Source organism: Gobio gobio (assembly GCF_949357685.1).
Source record: "Gobio gobio genome assembly, chromosome: 22".
Taxonomy (NCBI): domain Eukaryota; kingdom Metazoa; phylum Chordata; class Actinopteri; order Cypriniformes; family Gobionidae; genus Gobio; species Gobio gobio.
In genome coordinates, this window is record NC_137118.1 from 6,405,471 (window position 1) to 6,425,651 (window position 20,181).

Sequence of the window (20,181 nt, forward strand, 5' to 3'; positions counted from 1 at the left end):
TGGGCTAGAATATAGATGAAACAAGCACGGGTGGGGAACAGTCACTGCCCTTGTTAATGAAGCCAAACTGGAAGCCGATTTAAGCGCGCTGCGTTTGTGTTTGTGTTAAGGAGCCGATGCATCTGGACTTGCAGGGGCGGAGACCGCTGTGCGTGATCGGTAAAGCATCCCCCCTGCACACCCCGACGGATGAGAGCGAGGAGATGACCTTTGACCTGATGCAAACTGCAAAGTGGCCGGTTACAACACAGATCATCCATAGCAAGTTTCTGCAGTCATCTGCACAGTCTGAAGAATGTGATGTATCCGTGTCCAACAGAATCAAAATTCAGCAGTTGTGTGATGATTAAAATACAAGAACGGCAAATCATTTTCATGGATTCCAAAAAAACCCTAATACAATTATATAAAGAAACGCACTTAGTCCTGTGGAAGATGCACTTTATTTGAAAATCACCCAAATTCTGCTTCATTTTTTTTGTCACATAAACAAAATAGAATCTGCAGGGATGATGCAGTAAATATGCTAAATCAATGGATAGAATCGCCCTCATATTTGGACCACCCTTTGTGTACTTCCCTATGGGACAGGGCCTGTTTTATGTACACGGAGCACTGATCAACAGCGCATCCTCTCTTCGCTCTACTGGGCCTACAGCTAGACACTACCGACCCCATCCGTTTCTCACTCACATTTACACACTCGCACCCACAAACACACACGCAACTGCTCTCGGATGGCCCGAAAACGAAGGCGACTCTGCACATTCAGGTTGAAAAGGCAGCCATATAACTGTCAAATGTAAAATAATGACATGCCAAGCAGAAAGCAATACAGATCTTCCCCAAATGCAATGCTGCTGAATCACAAATGTAGTGCTTTGCTAAATGCTCCCTCATGAAACACACCCGCCCACCCGCCACCCGGGGCACAGAACTGACTATGGTGGCATAATGATTGGTATATTTTTTCCTATGTCCGTTACAAATGGAGGGCAGTGAGCGTTTAAGCAACAAAGAAATTGCACTAGACATACAACTGCTTCTGAGAATACTTAGTGCTGTATCAGTCAGTTTATAGGTGTCCATTTCCCCCCATTTTTTTATATTATATATATATATATATATATTTTTTTTTTTTCATAATTCAGTCACTCAAATCCGAATTATACAACCAATCATACCCATATGAAAGCATAATTCGAAACATAAGGAAGAGCTCAAAAGAAAAAAAAAAAAAAGATTATAAATTTCTTTCATGTCCTCAGTGGGTAAATCATAAATAAATACAGACAATACACAAGGAATGTCTACTGCAAATGTCATAACATAATTTTTTTTGAATAAAATAGAAATAACAGAAACCGATGTTAGAATTTCGAATTGGAGATGGTTAAATCAGGTAATGCTTGATTGATGATCGGATAAAGACAGAACTCCACCCAAATCCCAGATCCCTCGGTTCGCCATTCCATGGGAAAAAACCGTGAAGCCGTTTGTGTGAAAACCCACCACAGTCCTGCACTCGCGCTCTTTCGACATCCTCGCGTTTCGTTACAAGACAAGACGCAGATCGGTGCAATAACTGTTACCGCGTTAGACAAATTACAAAATGTCCTCCATGTCTGGGCAACCGAGTCTCACCCCTCCCAACCCCACCCATCGCATCCCATAATGCCCCTCCCACCCCTCCCTCTGATTCCTGTACAGGTTTGTACTGGGGCAGAACTCTCCTTAAAGAGCCGAACAGCCGACTGGAGAGAGATTAAAGGTTTGAGATTTGCCGTATAAATCATCCTTGGGAAGCGTCGGCCCTCCTTCACCTACATGAACTGCATCTGGAATCAGAGAAACGCACATTACTGAGACATTTCAGGACCACACGTTATGATTAACAGAAACATTATGACGTCGTAGTGTCTGGGACAGTATGTTTGGAGGATGACTGACTGAATATCCTGATTTTTGAGTCACATAATGAACTGAATATGCAAATATATCCAGTAAAGCAACCAATCAATGATGAGATGAGTATATGAAGCTGCAAAATTTAAAGGGGTCATATCACTTTTGCCAGTTTTATTTGAAAAAATAAAAAACATTACTAGTGCATTAAATGACCAGCTTTCTTAAAGGGATAGTTCACCCAAAAACGACAATTTTGTGTTTTTCTGCTTACCCCTAAGGCATCCAAGATGTAGGTGTCTTCGTTTCATCAGTACAACACAAATGAAGATTTTTAACTCTAACCGTTGCTGTGTGTCACTCATATAATGCTTGTCAATGGAGACTAATTCTATTAGAGTAAAAAAAACATGGACAGACAACTTCAAATTAAACCCCGCGGTTCGTGACGACACATTGATGTCTTAAGACACGAAACCATCGGTTTCTGAGAGAAACCCAAGGGTATTTATGCAATTAATTTCACCTCATATCAGACGAACGCTTCAGCTCTCCAGACTGCCATCACTTCCTGTAGGTGAGGTCAAAATTCCGTCCGGGTCATAGATATGTATACGTAGATTCCTCATTCGAGAGATCCACGCCATGATCCACGCAGGCACTAATGAGGTATCTATGTAAATATCTATGACCCGGCTGCTATTTGACCTCACTGACAGGAAGTGATGGCAGTCTGGAGAGCTGAAGCGTTCGTCTGATATGAGGTGAAGTTAATTGCATAAATACCGTTGGGTTTCTCTCAGAAACGATCGTTTCGTGTCTTAAGACATCAATGTGTCGTCACGAGCCGCGGTGTTTAATTTGAAGTTGTCTGTCCATGTTTTTTTTACATCATCATGATTCGGATCATGTGTCAAACCGCCAAACTGGTGAAATCACGTGACTTTGGCGATTCAAACCGCGGAATCGACTCACTGATTCATAACGCTTCGAAGCTTCATGATTCCGTGTTTTGAAATCGTCATCACTATATAAGTCGTTATTTAGGGTTTTTTTGTGCACAAAAACTATTCTCGCCAATTCATAAAGTTATTGTAGAACCACTGTAGTGAGATGGACTTTGTAACGATGTCTTTAGTACCTTTTAAGGGCCTTGAGAGTGTAAAGTGCATTGTGCCAATGGAGGCCTTTCAGAGCCATCAGATTTCAACTAAAATATCTTCATTTGTGTTCTGAAGATGAACGGAGGTCTTACAAGTGTCGAACGACATGAGGGTAAGTAATTAATGACAGAATTTTCATTTTTGGGTGAACTAACCCTTTAAGGTATGTTGAGGATAACACTTACTGAAACGTATAATATTTTGTGTAATCGCTCAGTGTTTCAACCGCGGAAAGACGTCAAACAGCTTAAACAATGTCACGCAGCATCATTTAGCTCAGCGTCAGAAGTCCTTCAGTGTCCACAGCTGTTAATTCACTAGAGAAATCAACTCTTTCACTAAATATATGACCTATATTAGCCTATAAATATATTAATTCTACTAAACCTGTTAGTGATGTCTTGATTATTTAATGTATGTTTAGATAAATCTGTCATGAAAATGACACTCACTGTGTATAAATGATTATATTTCAACAACGAATTGGAGAAAAAACAATTTTATAATTAGATTTAGGAGTTAATGCAAAAACTGCCTTATGTGAAGTTTACATGTTTGCACACAATGTGTTATTTGAGTGTTGATTATCCTATATCTAAACATGAATATCAGCTGAATATGCTCATAGTTTGGGCTCCATAACCTTTAATATTATAGTAATAATGTGCAAGTAAGGGCTCCCTATATAGTTTACAGCATCTTTAAGAAACTTTTAGTTATAATTTAATTCATTTAATTCAGACGCAATTTTTTCAATAAACCACTGTTTAATAAAAAATAAATAAAAAGCCATTTTTTAAACTGCTGTACCGAATCCGTACCGAACCGTGACTTCAAAATCGCGGTACATACCGAACCGTCCGTTTTGTGTACCGTAACATCCCTATTGGTTACTAGATTACCAATACCACCGTCATCAGTAGTGTTGTAGTACTCGAGACCGGTCTTGGTCTTGAGACTGGTCTTAAGACCATTTTTTGAAGGTCTTATCTCGGTACTCTGGATTTTGTTTCAAGACCGGTCAAGACCACAACTGCTGGGATATTACTAAATTGCCATTGCATTGTCTGATTTAATTATTATCAATAATGTGATTGGATGTAAAACTTACTGCTTCAGATGCAATCAATATCTTATTTCTACTTTGAATTATTTATTGTGCCAGTTCAGAAATGAGGGATTGTGTCAAAAACGACACTAAAATGAATACAAATGCTCACAAAATTCAAGATATTGTTGCAAAAAAGTATTTGTATGAAATCTGGATTTTTATATTATAACGTGATATAATGAAGCAATATCACCATGACAACAAACCTTATATTGCTTTTATGCCAACATTAAATAAATAAAATAAAAATTCTCAACATTATTTATGCATTTGTAATTTACCAATTCAGATGCATCTTCTGTACCACCACCAGTGCAAAGACGAGCATAATTATGTTGTTAATGATTTCAATTGATTGGTATAACAGCTGTACATATAGTGTCTTATACTAATTATGTTTATTGATTAAAAAAATAAGTCATTTCTCAGGCAATAATGTGGATCTTTATGAATTTAAGGAGTGCTGGTCTGGTCTTGGTCTCGACTTGGTCTCGCCTTGCCTTGGTCTCGACTCGGTCTTGGATTAGGTGGTCTTGACTACAACACTAGTAGTCATCAGTTCAAATAACTTGATGGAAACGCACACAATACGATTTAGTTTTTTGCCAACTTTTAAAAGATTTGGTTCATGTTTGGATGGAAACCCGGCTAGAAATCCGCTTCATTCGGATGTACGTCACAATACTGAAGAAAAGATCTGTCGCTACTTCCATTACATTGCGATCTTGAAAGATTCGACTCCGCATGATATGACCTCTTTAAAATCACAGGGAAAAACTGAACAAAATCATGCATGATTTGTAAATGAACTTCAAGAGCTCTGTAAAAATGGCTCCGTTTTAAGGGAGAACATTTCAACAAGCTGAACTGTTATAAATCATATCATGACAGTATTGCAGCACATGGGGAAAAACAGGAGTATGAGTTTTGACAATAGAAACACTGTTATGAAGCAAGAAGCTGCCGATCACAAACACACACACACACACACACACAGCAGACATGCTGTACCTAAAGACGCTCTAAAGGAAATCCTTCAAAGACAGCTGTGCAAAAGGGTCCTGTCCCGGAGCTCTGAGAGGACTTGAACTGGAAGGACTAGAGGCTGTAGAGAGCTAGTTCAGAAAGAACGAGAGTGATTGAAGGGGTCCGAGGATAGCCAGGAAACACTCACACACACAAAAGGAAAATTCAGAGCCAGACAGGCTAGAGAGTAAAAGAGAGGCTCAGAAAGAGAGAGTTTTGCCTGCCACTAAAATCCTTCTCGTTCTGCAAGGCTGTGGGATGCTACCGATTTCCTGCGCTAACACTGCTACAGAAATGAAGCAGGGGTGGCAGGGGGCACGATATGCATTTCGAGCTGAGAATTAGGTGCGAGTGTGAAATACATATGCTTCCCCAGAGATGTGTGAAGGCCACCATGCCAGCTTTCATATTCAGAACAGCGCTGCGATGGCTCATGAGGGTGAACAAACTAGAGCGCATTCTGAAGAAAGCCTTTGCCGTTCAACAGCGGCTTCTGGAATAGAGCATGATCAGTCAGGGTTGAGCTGATAGCTTTATTCCTAGAAGGATCATGGGGCAGGATAAATGCAAAAACAGAGGAGACCCATGGATAACTACTGTGCTCTAAAATGGGCAAATATGTTTGGATTAAGGTGTGGTCACATTACCGAAATTTTGGCGGAATCTCATGGGCAAAAAAGATCAAATATCTGTTGTCAATAGTATAGTGAAATCACTTTCAAACCCAGCAACCGTCTGTTGGGCAAAGCGGCAAGTTTGTGAAATCAATGTTGGGAAATCTTTCAGGAAATTTCAGATTGTGTGAATTCCTTTCGAAATGACTAGATTTTGTCTGCGAAAACCCACCAACTCGACAGTAAATGTGACCACGCCTTAAAGGAACACTCCACTATTTTTGAAAATAGGCTCATTTTCCAACTCCCCTAGAGTTAAACAGTTGAGTTTGACCGTTTTCGAATCCACTCAGCCAATCTCCGGGTCTGGCTGCAGCACTTTTAGCATAGCTTAGCATAGATAATTGAATCTGATTAGACCGTTAGCATCTCGCTCAAAAAATGGCAAAAGTGTTTTGATATTTTTCCTCTCATTGCTGCGTAATAATCAAGAAGCGTTGCTGCTGTACCACGAGTGCAGCGGCGCAATGATATTACGCAGCGCCTGAAAATAGACCCCAGCACGCTCCCTGTGCAAGCAGGTGTGTAATATCATTGCGCCGATGCACCCATGGTACGGCACCAAAGTTCCTTGATTATTACGCAGGAATGAGAGAATAGTTCCTAGCCATATCGGCCTAGAAAATTGCAACTTTTCATTTTCCGTTGGTCTTAGAACACGATGTAACTACTAGGGATGCCACAATTTTCAATATAATATTGAACCGTTCGGTACGGCATTCACGGTTCAATACGCGCTTGTGAATTGCGTTTTTTTTCGGTTTCGCATTTAATTAATTATTTTACTACAAATTCTATAATTTGCCTCCATCATACATACATTCACATCACACGTTAGTGGTAGAGTTATACTCACGGAACACTATAGTTATTCACAATCATGAAAGTTCATTATTTGCATGCGTTTTAAAGCCTTGCCGGTTTCATTTGCGTGCATGGTTTTAACATGCGCTTTTCAGAGCGCGCGCACTAAACGCCTGTCAAACACGTGATTACTGAATTAAGTAGTCGTCTTACTGCGTTAATACTATCAAATACACACAAGGTTAACATAAACACAGTCGGTTATGTCTAAAGTGAAAGTAAAATCGCAATCGTGTCTGTATATTAGATGTGTATAGGTCTTAAACTGACAGCAGCGCAGCCAGTGAACACGCAGTCCTTAAAGGGACAGTTCACCTATAAAATGATGTCATTATTTACTCACTCTAATATCGTTTCAAACCTGTATTCATTTCTCGATGCTATAATTTTCAGTTTTGAGTGAAATATCCCTTTAATGTTAATACAACAACAAAAGACAGAGAAAATCACTCACTGCTCTTGACTGAAAAACTAATACAGTAGCTAAGAATCAGTGTATATTTTATAGTGAAGTCTATGTAGTGTTTTATTTTTACATTTATTCATTCAATTTCATACTTAAATGCTGCTGTACAGCTCTGAGCTGCCAGTGTAAATCTTTATATATATTTATTTTATATTATCCAATACACTAGGATTGTGTACAAGGTTTTTTTTTAAGTAAAGTTTTAAGTTTAAGTAAGGTTTTTCAATTCTTTTAAGTAAAATAAAGAAAGAGTATTGCAATAAAAAAATAGTCTTTTTTCTCTTTAACCTCTTGCGGTTCCTGTCGCCTAAGAATAGAATAACAAAAAATGTATGTGACAAGCCATCAGAACCGACCGAAAACCGTGGGTAAAAACCGAGGTATGTATTGAACCCTGGACTAACTGTATTGTTGCATCCCTAGTAACTACAGAAGAGTCAAGTTTTAAATAGGAAAAATATCGCTAACGGTCTAATCAGATTCAATGATCTATGCTAAGCTATGCTAAAAGTGCTACTGCCAGACCCGGAGATCGGCTGAATGGATTCGAAAACGGTGAAACTCAAATGTTTAACTCTAGGGGAGTTGGAAAATTAGCCTGTTTTCAAAAAAAGTGGAGTGCTCCTTTAAGGCTTCCAAATTTGACTTGTAACCTTATTGTGTGTGCGGTCATACCTGTGCCCCTGAGACTGGGCCAAAGGGATTGGCCGGCCGCATCACAGGCTGTGTGTACATCATGGTGGGCTGGGTCATCATGGTCATGGAGCCCATTTGAGGGGGCTGGAAAGGAAATAAAACCAAAGTTAAAAGGAAATAGACAGAAATAGAAACCGAGCGAGCAATGTGCAACACACTTATCATGACTTTTTGCGATGGAGCGTTAGCATCTGGAACTTTAAATGCCAATGGTTTACAGAGTTCCTCTGTTGACATTGTGTTTGACTGTACTGAAACTCAGCAAAGAGGAATGTGAGCCAGCCTGAACCCAATGTTCTCATCAGTTACTGTTTAACTCCTGAGCTACATGACACGCAGCACACAGGAAAAGTTACGGAGACTTTGGGGTTTTTGGAGCAATTCATATTCTTCTACATTAGTTCTAACTCTTAAAAGAAAGAAAAACCTCAGATAAATACAGAATTTGGATGGGAAAATCTCAAATGGATGAGTCATAACAGCAGTTATGTAAGTGCAGATGCTGTTATTGAAAAGCGTAATTTACAAAGTGCCTTCCTCTCTTTTAACCATTAACCACGGCCTGCGCTGCTTTACCTGTACGGCTTACTCAACCTCTATTATCAAGTATAATGTAAAACTCTTAAAAGATGAGAGAGGCAAGGAAGTGATGATTATAGATTATCATTGCCTATGTGCCCCCTCAGTCCAAGTGGATTTAAAGGGATAGTTCAGCAAAAAATGTTAATTCTGTCATGATTTACTCACCCTCAAGTTGTTCAGAAGAAAGAAACTCCTGCAGGTTTGGAACAACTTGCAGATGAGTAAATGACAGAACCCAGTTCTCTTTCACGCTTGAACGAACAATAACGCAGAATTATGCCAAAATGCCAGTTTTGTCGAGTATTCTCATAAGAGCAGTCTTAAATGATTCAAATAACTTGAACTTAAAGAGTTGAGTAAATGAGATGCGCGTGACAGCACGTCAGATCCGTGTTCGGCAGCAGCAGATCTTAAAGTGACAGCAGCCTAATAAACCAGTCGCTGTGATTCTGTCATTAATGTTCATCAAAGAACAAAGGGAATACTGATTAATCCTTAGTAAACCTATCATTTTCTCTATTTCATTTATAATTTCTGTATATGTCTAACTGGTAGGCCACAGGTAAATATGACATTTATTATAATGGGTTTATGTGAAGATTAATTTAAGTGAACAGAAAACAGTTATTTTTTAAAGCCTAATACATGTTTAAATTGATAGCTTTCAATTATACTGTAATGTTGAATGTCTATCATTAATGTTTAAAAACGTCAATTTCATATAGAAATTTTGTCTGGCTATCAACAGACCAAGCTCAATTTAAGAACATTGGTCTGGGGAGTCTGCTCTGTATTTTCTACTGCACAAGAGGCGTGATAAATGAGCATAATTCAAATGACTCTACGCAATTGGATAGTCCTTCAACCAATCAGACCACAAGAGGCGTGATCAACAGGCAACGACCCATCGCTTCTCTTTCCGTCATTGTGTTAAACTCGCCAATAGCGCGCCAGGTGGATAAGCCAGCCTGTGATTGGTTCCCGCAAAAGTGTAACAGAAGCAGTAGAAATGAATGTACAGGTTTCCAGACTGAGTTGCAGGGCGAAACAAATCGCCGGCAGATCAGGCTGGGTTTACCTAGTCTAATAGAAATTATTACAATATAAATTTTTTTTTTTTTTTTTAAATTGCGATTAATTACAGAAAAAAATTTGTGATTAATTAGTTAATTTCCTTTAATCGATTGACAGCACTACTATTAATACAATTATTAGGTGCTACATCAGGATTTTAACATGCATCCTCCTTCATACTTAAATTAATAGAATTTAACTATAATTTAAAATTAAATTAAATAGTTTTATTAAAAATAAAACTTAAAGTATGAATTAGGGATCGACCGATATGGATTTTTTAGTGCCGATGCCGATTCCGATTTATTTCATCAGCCTTAGCTGATGACCGATACGGGCTGCCGATTTTCTTGAGCTGATATTTGGAGCCGATACTGCTTTTGCTCCCTCAATTTACAACATAAAAATGACACAATGATCATGATGATAACAATTTACAATTTAAAAAAGGAACATTTATTGAACTAAAAAAAAACATATTTAACAAATAGTAAAAACAGGTGAGGTTCAGTGTTCAGTGGTGAAAATAAATTCTGAAAATAAATATTTAAGCATAAATAAAATAATTACACTATTGCACACAGTATCAACAAGCAAGCAGCATAATAAAGTGTACACTGACTGTACTATACTTAATTTTAAAACGATTTACAACCTAGTCATTTAATGGTTACACTCTAAAAAATGCTGGGTTAAAAATAGCAATTGGGTTGTTTTGACCCAATCGCTGGATTAAAACAACCCAATCACTGGGTTAAAACAACCCAATTGCTGGATTAGTAAATTTTCAACCCAACTTGGGTTATTTTTGACCCATTTTTTAGAGTGTAGGTGCACTTAACTTAATCTCTTGTAGAGCAACACCAGCGGTAATTCAGGAAAAAAATCTCCCAATGCTCCACGTGAAACTTCAGTCTTTCGACCTTTTACCATTGTGTCAATTCTCAATTGATTTTGATTAATATGCGCGAGGGAGGGAGAGCAAGACAGTTTGAAGACGGTGAGAGCTGCCCTGTGGACGCCTGTCTGTAAATAACGCAGGGAAAAAAATAATCGTCGAACGCAGCAGCCTTGTATCGGCCGATGCCGATACACTTAAAAATCGCAAATATCGGCCCGATATATCGGCCGGCCGATATATCGGTCTAACACTAGTATGAATAAAATTATAAGGAGCAACATCAGAATTATAATATGGGTTTCCTTCTTATGCTTAATAAAGGGGTAAACAAAAAAACAGTAGATGATCCAGTCTCACAGTGGGAAAAAAGTTTTTCAAGAACATGTGAAAAACCCTCATTGAGGCCCATCTTTTTATCTTAAAGCTAATGGCTCATGGAGGAGAGAGCAATGCAGAAAACCCCGCTAACATGATGAATAAAAAGTCTCTAGCGATGACCTGCACTCAATGAAGAGGAGCGTGGAGCTCTAGAGAGCCCTTGATCGTGTTCTGCACACCCACACTACACCGGCGGGGACTTGCAACATCAGTGCAGTCTCTGAATATACTGGAGGGACTTCTGACACTGATGGAGTGACTAATGCACAAATCCTCCGTTTCCACTCACCATTGTGTATCCCATCATTCCTGTGGGCGTCGTGGCAGGGAAGGCCATGACAGAGGGAGCCTAGGAAGACACAGTCAATGTTAGAACAGAAATACCACAGGTAAAACATCATGGGTTTTTTTTTAGCATGAAAGAACGATTCTTCTGAACACCTTGAGTGAGAAATTTCCACTCGTGCAGCCATGAGATCACAACTGCCCCAGACACGCCATCTCAGTTTCCACATTTACACACGGCGCTCGCTGAACAAAGGCAACTTTGTGCAAGTGGACTAACAGAATGCTTATTTTTACTATTAATTTAGCAAAAGATACTTCAGTATTTTAGCTTTCTCTCTTCATGGCGAGTCGATCACATCTGGGAAACATTAGAGATGTCTTTACACGCAGAGCATCAAAACAGGAATATAGGCAAGGAGATACAAGAGGAACAGAGCGAGAAACTGTGTGTGTGTGTGTCCTCTTTGAAGGCAGAGTGATTAGTTGCAGGTGCAGAGCTCTGGTGGAAGAGAGAAGCCCTTTGTGAAGGAGCTGTGAGATTCTCAATAAGGCCTTCGGTAGTCACAGACACACTTTTATTTCCACTGGTGCCTGGTTCCTCTGAACGGCCTCCTAAATTCAATGATGGTGACCAAACGACCAATAAATTGCTAAACAAACATTTTTTTGAACACAAGGTCATTTACCCATGAACTATGACAACTTCGGAAAATGCAGGAGATTGTTTTGATGTCATAAAGCCTTTACTGCGCTGGTGTATATAGCGGCGGTGATGGTAAAAAGTTATATAATACTTAATTAATTGACAGATATTTCATTGTTCATGCTCATTTATCCTTTAAATTCAACAAAAGTGACTGTAAAGACTAATACATTGTAACAAAAATTATTGTTTTGAACTTTGTTCATTAAGGAATCCTAAAAAAAGTGCATCATGTGTCCTCAAACATCACAACCATTTTCAACATTGATAAGAAATGTTTCTTGAGCACCAGATCAGCATATTAGGATGATTTCTGAAGGATCATGACACACTAAAGACCAAAAAAAAATCAATTAAATTAAATTTTAAAATATATAAAAACTGTTTTATAATATTAAAGTTTTACTATATTTTGATCAAATAAATGCAGCCTTAGTGAGCATAATAGATTTATTTTTATGGCTGCAAAGGGGCTGAAAGTTTCGCAAAACTTTCCATGGGAACTTAATCTGGCGAATTTTGGAAATATTCCAATTTGGAAACTTAACAGGAATTTATTGGAATTAATAGGAAATATGGGAAAATTAATATAAACTGTATCATATGCAAGCATAAATATAAAAATGTTTTTTTCATAAGCAGACATGTTATTTATTTATTGCATTTTTTTGCATATTGATTAATTTTCCCATTAATTACTTCTAATTTAGTGAATGTCAAATAAATATTTTTATTGCAGCGATTGTTATGCACATGTTATTTATTTCAGTGTCACAAGATCCTTCACACATTCTAATCACAATAAACCTGTGATACTTTTTTCAGTATTCATTGATGAATAAAATAAAAAAGAACAGCATTTATTCAAAATAGAAATCTCTTCTAACAATACAAGTCTTTACTATCGCTTTTTATCAATTTAACACATCCTTGCTGAATAAAAGTATGTATAATTTTCAAAAAAAGAACAAAAAATTACTAACCCAAAACTTTTGAACGGTAGTGTATATTGTTATAAAATATTAATATTTTAAAATAAATGCTGTTATACATTTTTTCCTTTTTTTATTAATCAAAGAATCCTGAAAAAAAGTATCACATGTTATAAAAAATATATATATTAAGCAGCAACCAACATAATAAATCATCATATTAGAATGATTTCTGAAGGATCATGATTCATGTGACAATGAAGACAGGAGTAATGATGCTGAAAATTCAGCTTTGATCACAGAAATAAATTATATTTTAAAGTATATTAAAATAGTAACCCATTATTTAAACTGTAATAATATTTCACAATATTACAGTTTTTTTTTCTGTATTTTTGATCAAATGTGCATGTTATGGAGGAATGCAGTGTGCGTGTCCTCAATAGCCCTGCAGTAAATAGTGTGCGCATGTGACTGAGGAACATGAAGGGTAGAAATGCAACTGAAAGTGCATAAAATCTGGTTGTTTTAACCAAGATTATGCTGCAAGAACTACATTGAAGTTCCCTGGTATAGGCTAACCTGTAATTTTGCAAATTCCCAGTTTATATATTCCCGTTAATTCCCATATATTCCAATTCATTCCCATGTAAAGTTTCCAGCCTATTACCAACCATCATTTTTTATTTATTTTATTGTAAAGATGCGCACTGTTGGTCCAATCTGAATGTAGAGCCACGATTATCCATTTTATATTTGATTTACAGTCTAACATCGCTCTTTTAGTAAAACTCAACCATGTGTGCTTTTCTGTTTATATCACATATGAATCAGAACAAATTGAAACGAATCTCAAGATGATGAGAGATAAATATGCTGGCAGAGTTGCCGAATCTCATTAAGATACAAACATTACAATGTAAACTTCTAGACTTGGGTAAGCAAACAGCTGAGCTGTATGGCAGTCTTAGGAGAAACACCACCTAGAGAATCATTTAACTCTGCAGGAGATAATGGGACTAAATCATGCTGATGTACTTATAAATACATCAATATCCTGTTTAAGAAAAAAAAAAAAAAAATCTCTCTCTGGTGGAAGTGTTTCCATAAGAACGTTTACCGAGGCACGTTATGATCTTAATCAAACAGTACCTTGTATTAGACTTTGCACATTGTCCAGTAAACCCTCCACTGGAAACACTAGCCCATTGATTCACGCCAAAATGACTACAGTTGTTTGCTGATGGCGATAAACAAATGAAACCGATGAGGGAAGGGTAGAGGAGGAAGAGAGCCGTCAGCCATGCTGAGATAATGTGGTTAGATCAGCTCATGGGTTTCAGTGCATTTTTGGTCACTCAAAGGCACACGCACAGATCATAAACTGTGACCAAAGCAAAGGCAGTGGGGTTAATAATCTCATGCGTTCCAGAGAATGGTTCAACTCAACATTTCGACTTACGTATTGTGGGAAAAGCATGCCGTTCTGTTTATCCCCCCGACGAGAACAGTTACACAACGCAACAAACACAATTAGAGGGCATACAACACAATAACATCTCACACATTATAAACACACACAAGACAGAATACATTCCAGCTGTTTTTGAGGGTGGATTACAGCTCTGTTCCAAAAGCTAGTGTGCTGCCCACCTAGACAACAATAAGGACAGTAGGCAGCAAAATCATGTTACTTTTCACGTTTGTCCGCTAGGGCCTTTCCTTGATTCATTTCACCTTTTAAATTTGATTATCTTATTTCTAATATGCGATTTTATTTTTGGTCATCTATGCGTGTATTTACAGTTAATTTTTCTATTGTAAGGCTGTTTTAAAAGGAGCTATATAAATAAAGGAATATATAAGATACCTCAATTTGGTCAAAAATAAGGCAATCCCAGAATGCATAGCGACAACCCCAGTGAAAATACCAAAATAATAAATATAGCTGCGAGCAGCAATTATCGGGTTCAATCGGTTTAAGGCATTTAAGCACATATGCGTAAAAAGATATTAAAGGGGTGGTAAACCACGACTTCACTATTCTAACTTTAGCTAGTGTGTAATGTTGCTGCTTGAGCATAAACAACATCTGCAACATATGCGTAAAAAGATATTAAGTTTTATTTAGCAAGCATGTAACCAATGAAATCATAGAAGGAAAAAAACATTTACAGGTAATTTACCTTAGAAAATAAGTTTTTTTGAAGTTGTACACAAATCAGGCAGGAAGAAGGCCACTTTCAGCCATTTGCCATAGAAATACATAATTTTTTACATCTTTTCAACAGTTAAAGTTTCTCCGATCTCTGTAAAAGTGTCCATGTTTCTTTAGAATCATGTGACCCATTCACACACCCAATTTTGTGAAGTTGTATGCAAATCAGACAGGGCCACTTTGAGGCATTTCATGGGATTTGCCACGTTCAATACGTGCTCACGTAATGAAGCAATGTTTTGAGTTTTCCTTTAGGAACGATAGGCATTTTGGTTAGACTTGGCCACGGCTGTTTTTTAAAATGACCCTGCTATAGCTATCCAAAGTTAAAAATATATTTGATAAATATTGAGTCCTGAAAATTGTGCCGCGGCGGTGGTTTTATCGAGGTTGAGCTAAAAACCTAGGACTAGTTTGCCGAAGTTGGTTTTTGAAATAGTATTTAAAAGGAACGCGCCGACTTTTTGGGACTTAATCTTATTCACCGTATCCCCCAGAGTTAGATAAGTCCAAACATACCATTCTCATTTCCGTGCGTGCCATAACTCTGTCTAACGCACCCCCCGCTAGCCTAGCTTAGCACAAAGACTGGTGATGTTGTAGGTGGTGTGATTACTACCAGTCCTCAAAGTTTCAAGCCTCTATGACTTAAGGTTTGGTCTGCCCGATCAGTTTTATAGGAGAATGCCCCTTGGAAAATTTTACAATTACAATAGGGTTTCAGCGCTATGCACAGAACCCCTAAAAATAATAAATATGGAAAAGTATCCTTAGAAAGTGTTGCTCGAAAATAGTACTACAAATTAAAATACCATTTCATCCAACATTTGTGTGAAGTATCAAGTTGTTAGCTAAGCCACATGGTGACTTAAAAATATATTCAATTTGGAACAGTACAATAGATCACCACCTAAAGTTCCAATTCAGAAATTGTTAAAAAAAAAATCGCTGGTGTGCGAGTGTGGGGTGACACAAGAGATGAAGATATTCACAGTTAATGATAAACAGATGAAATAAATGAAATGCATCAATGAGTCGAAGTTCAATTACAAGACAATAAAACCTGTTAAGCAAATTTTTAGAGAGACAGGAGTCTCTATTGATCATTGACCACCTACAAAACCTTTTGTCTGTATACATCATCATCATCTAAGCATTTTGGTCACATCAAATGAGTTTTTGCTAATGTACAACCTTTCAATTCAGTCACTAATGATGCTGTCTTAGAAGGCAGCAGACAGCGAGGCAGCTCATCAGGGTTTGGAACAGAGCCCATGTTTCAGAATCAGTGGAGGATCTCCAGCTATTCTCCGTCTATTGGTTTATGACAGCTGTTTCTAGCATGAGTTGTGTTTCATTCGAGTCAGAGAAAGCACATATTGTTTCCTCACCATAGTGGCAGGGTTCCATGTTGTGGTCGGAGCCATCTTTGGTTGCCAGTTGGTTCCTCCAGTCAACTTCTTCTCTCCGGGTTGAATCCAGTGCATGTCACTGAGGAGGAACAGAAGAAAAAATCATGATGGAGTTTGAAGAAAACTACGAATTTGGATTGAGATGAGCTGCAAATGGTCATACTTCTTCATTGTTCCATTTCCAATACCGAGATCTGTAAAAAAGAGAAAACTTGTTAGGACTACGCCAGCCACTGTGTAATGCTAAATTCACCTTTTTAAGACCCTAAAATCAATAAATAACATGGAAGTTTCTGTTCCTGATTATTACTACCAGAATACAGAGTAGGGTCCCGATCAGACAGAATGCGTTTCTCAGGATTAAAAACGCGAGGAGCACTGCACTGCTGTTTTTTAATTTTGAAAAGAGCAGGTCTCTTGCTAGGCAACCCGCGAATCAGCTGTCCTGTCAGTCTAATCAAAGTAACCGTCACCACCACGGAAGGCCCGCCTCTACATTAATTTGATTGGACAATGGAAAAAACGGCAATGACGTCGGGCGCTTTTCTGCTCAGAGTTGATTTTTTTTTTCAACTTCATGCGCTCAGAGCGCTCCAACAAAAATGTGAGGCGCAGCAGTCGGCTAAAACACCTGGGGAGCAAAAACGCAAAACGCTCTCTAAAAAAGGCGCCTCTTACTGCAAAAAAGCGTGTTCGGTCTGATCAGGGCCTAGGGCTGCATGATTTGTGTGGGGGGGTTTCTAACTGAAATTTCTTTATTAAGGTCCAGGTTTTCTGTGCTTGTTTGATTATACCGTTTTGTTCCGAATATAAAAATGTTTTTATTTTTTTTCATAAATACATCTGGAAAAAAAACAGGTTTGTCTTAAGCCCTATTCGCACGGGATTAGTATTATCTGGGGACCTCTGGTGATTTGTAATAATTGCAGCGAATGTCTGTGATCTTAATCCCGTGCGAATCGGCCATGTCTGTAATTTGTAAAGTAAAAATTCCCCCGCAAATTACCTACCATATTTCGCCAAACACAGAGGTCCTGTGATAATATTAGTCCCGTGCGAATCGGCATCTCTGTGATTTGGCCAGGATTAGGCGGATTGTATATCATTTTTGCAAGTTTTGTGTTTCCTGTGCGCATTTCTATCTTTATCTTTCACGAAGAATTGAGCTAGGCTGCATATAATGCACACTGTTATGAATTCCTGTTAAGAAGCGCTTCTCATTACAAATTTGGTGAAATGATTGATGCATTTCGCATCCCTAAATGCACATTACAAGTGACCTGCAGAAATGAGTTTGTGAGGAGCGACATTTACAACAAACCAAGCTGCTCTGAGACACCGAAAACAGGATCGTGAGCTGCATGCGTGCCAGTGCATATATTTAATATCATATTGCAGTCTTCACGATTCGATAATTGCACCGAGCCATATCGCAACTTCAATTTTATTTTGACTAATCATGTAGCCCTAATACAGAAGGTTTGCTTGATGTAACAAAAAGAGGACGCTTACTGCCCACAAGGTTGGCTAGGGAGGACTCCAAGTCATCAGAAACCAGTTTGCCCTGCTGCTGGGCGCTGGGCGTCAAGCCCTGGTTGGGAGAGGTCACTGTGGGTTTCAGGATGCCACCTAAAATATCAGTTTAAACAAACAGAGGAGAGGGAATGGGAGAGGGATAAAAGACGCAGACAACACACACAAACACAAAAAGCACAATTAGGTTGGGTGGAGTGAGAGGCAGCTGGCCTCAGAGCAAATGTTGCAGGACTGAAAGTGAAAGAATGTGGGTAAAATCTTGTGAAGTCAACTCACCCAGACATGCAGTGCCATGCAAAGCCAGCGGCCCAAACAGATCAAACCACACAGTGAGAGGAGAGAAAGAGGACAGAATGAGGAACATCCCAAAACAAGACTGTGTAACATATGGTGGTCTTATTTTGACACAGACTCAAATTAAAGAAATGCCTTAGAAATCCATAACTTCCATAATGTACCATACGTTTTTTTCCCCTTTTAAATAACATGAAAAGACCAAGAATGTGTATTCTTGCATTGGCAGTTTTTTCTGAGAAGCCTAACGTGTGATTTTGTCACTGCAGTGTTTTAAAAGCCAGTTCCAAACATGCATTATTGAGGACATTGACACAAAAGAGATCAAGTGTTTAAACGCTTTGTGATCCCTTTTCTTTTTAAAATCGACAGAAAATTATGAAAATAGTCCTATAACCATTTTCACATGCTAGTTCCACTCTGCTAGCTTAAGCATGGTCCAATGATCTGCTCCATAAAGGCTCTGGGCCCCCAAAACACATTGGCTTTCAGCAGTAAGATGGATGTGAAGCATCGTAAAAAAAAAAAAGAAAAAAAAAAAGCAGTGAGTGAGTCACAGCAACTGGGTTAACTTCTCTCTTACCAGCCGAGTCTGTGCTGTTGGCGGCCGACTTATTGCCAAACACGGAGTCAAAGTCGACATTAAGGCCTGTCGAACTGGGTGGCTGGGCGGCGGGAGGTGCAGAGAACCCTGTGTAAGAGGAAACAAGGTCAGACCTAAAAAAAAACACCACAGGCTGATTCACCTACACATGTGATGGCTGGATAAATGCCAGAAAAGTCATTTTTAAACAGTGGTTAATGTTTTCCTCGAGTTCATGTGTAATGCATAATTGCCATCATTAATTTAAATGGCTCGTTTCTGCCGTAGTCAAGGGACTTCCAAAAACATCAGCTGTTTGACATGATTGTAGTAAAAAAAAAAAGAAGCAGCATTTAACTTGAACAGCATCTTCATTGCCAACCTATTCTCTTCATTCATTCCCCTTCTTTATTGTACCTGTAAAGTTTCAACTAGTTTCCTAAATGAGTTTGATCCATTTAAGGTAAAAGAACTAATAAAAAAATAGGGAAAATCATCAGTATATATTATTAAATTCAATTAAATAAATTGCGACATTTAAACTAATTAATCAAATTAAACGAAATATGCAAAAATTAAGTGCATATCAATATTTCCTTGAAGCAAGGATATTATTAATTAAAGCTATTAAAAAAATAGCGGTTAAAATAAAATATAAACAGATGAAAAACAAAATTATACTACTAACTGAAATCAAATTAAAAGTTGAAGTTTACTAAAATCACTAAAACTGAAATTAAAAATAATATCTATCTATCTATCTATCTATCTATCTATCTATCTATCTATCTATCTATCTATCTATCTATCTATCTATCTATCTATCTATCTATCTATCTATCTATCTATCTATCTATCTATCTATCTATCTATCTATCTATCTATCTATCTATCTATCTATCTATCTATCTATCTATCTATCTATCTATCTATCTATCTATCTATCTATCTATCTAGTAACGGTACAAGTATTCGTACTGAACCGTTTCGGTACTGGGCTTTCGGTACGGTGCGCATGTGTACCGAACGGTTACGAATACAATCTTAAACAGTTAACAGTCGCAGAACACACTTCAATCCTAGTTCCCACACGAACATATTAAGTATTCAGTCCATTTTATCACGAAATTCAAACAATAAATGCCGTTTCGACGCTCTTTAATGTAACGACTGATCATTGCAGACACGTCAGTTCAAGCGGCCGCGGCGCGCGTGCGTGTGAACGCGATCATCTCTTCCTAAAGAATAAACTTGAATTAATATCTTAAGGTATGTTGAGGATACATTAACACTGAAACGTTTCATATGTGGTGTAATCGCTCAATCAGTGTTTCAACCGCGGAAAGACGTCAATATTAAAACAGCTTGAGAACAA

General features: G+C 38.0%; 1 protein-coding gene across 26 annotated transcripts in view; it reads right to left on the reverse strand.

The window, feature by feature from the left end:
• Positions 1-1,141: 1,141 nt before the first annotated feature.
• The window catches only part of picalma (phosphatidylinositol binding clathrin assembly protein a), a 72,208-nt gene continuing 53,168 nt past the window's right edge, over positions 1,142-20,181 (reverse strand). For 5 of the 26 annotated variants that reach the window (XM_079805128.1, XM_079805132.1, XM_079805127.1 and 2 more), the window contains 9 exons: positions 18,807-18,914; positions 17,906-18,022; positions 16,557-16,587; positions 16,373-16,472; positions 14,226-14,249; positions 11,130-11,189; positions 7,885-7,989; positions 5,191-5,294; positions 1,142-1,838 (listed from right to left, as the gene is read on the reverse strand). In XM_079805128.1, coding sequence (XP_079661254.1) covers positions 5,202-5,294; positions 7,885-7,989; positions 11,130-11,189; positions 14,226-14,249; positions 16,373-16,472; positions 16,557-16,587; positions 17,906-18,022; positions 18,807-18,914 — 638 coding nt within the window. In that variant the 3' untranslated portion in view covers positions 1,142-1,838; positions 5,191-5,201. The remainder of the gene's footprint in view (positions 1,839-5,190; positions 5,295-7,884; positions 7,990-11,129; positions 11,190-14,225; positions 14,250-16,372; positions 16,473-16,556; positions 16,588-17,905; positions 18,023-18,806; positions 18,915-20,181) is intronic. The other 21 variants (XM_079805129.1, XM_079805123.1, XM_079805140.1 and 18 more) reach the window with 8 other exon arrangements.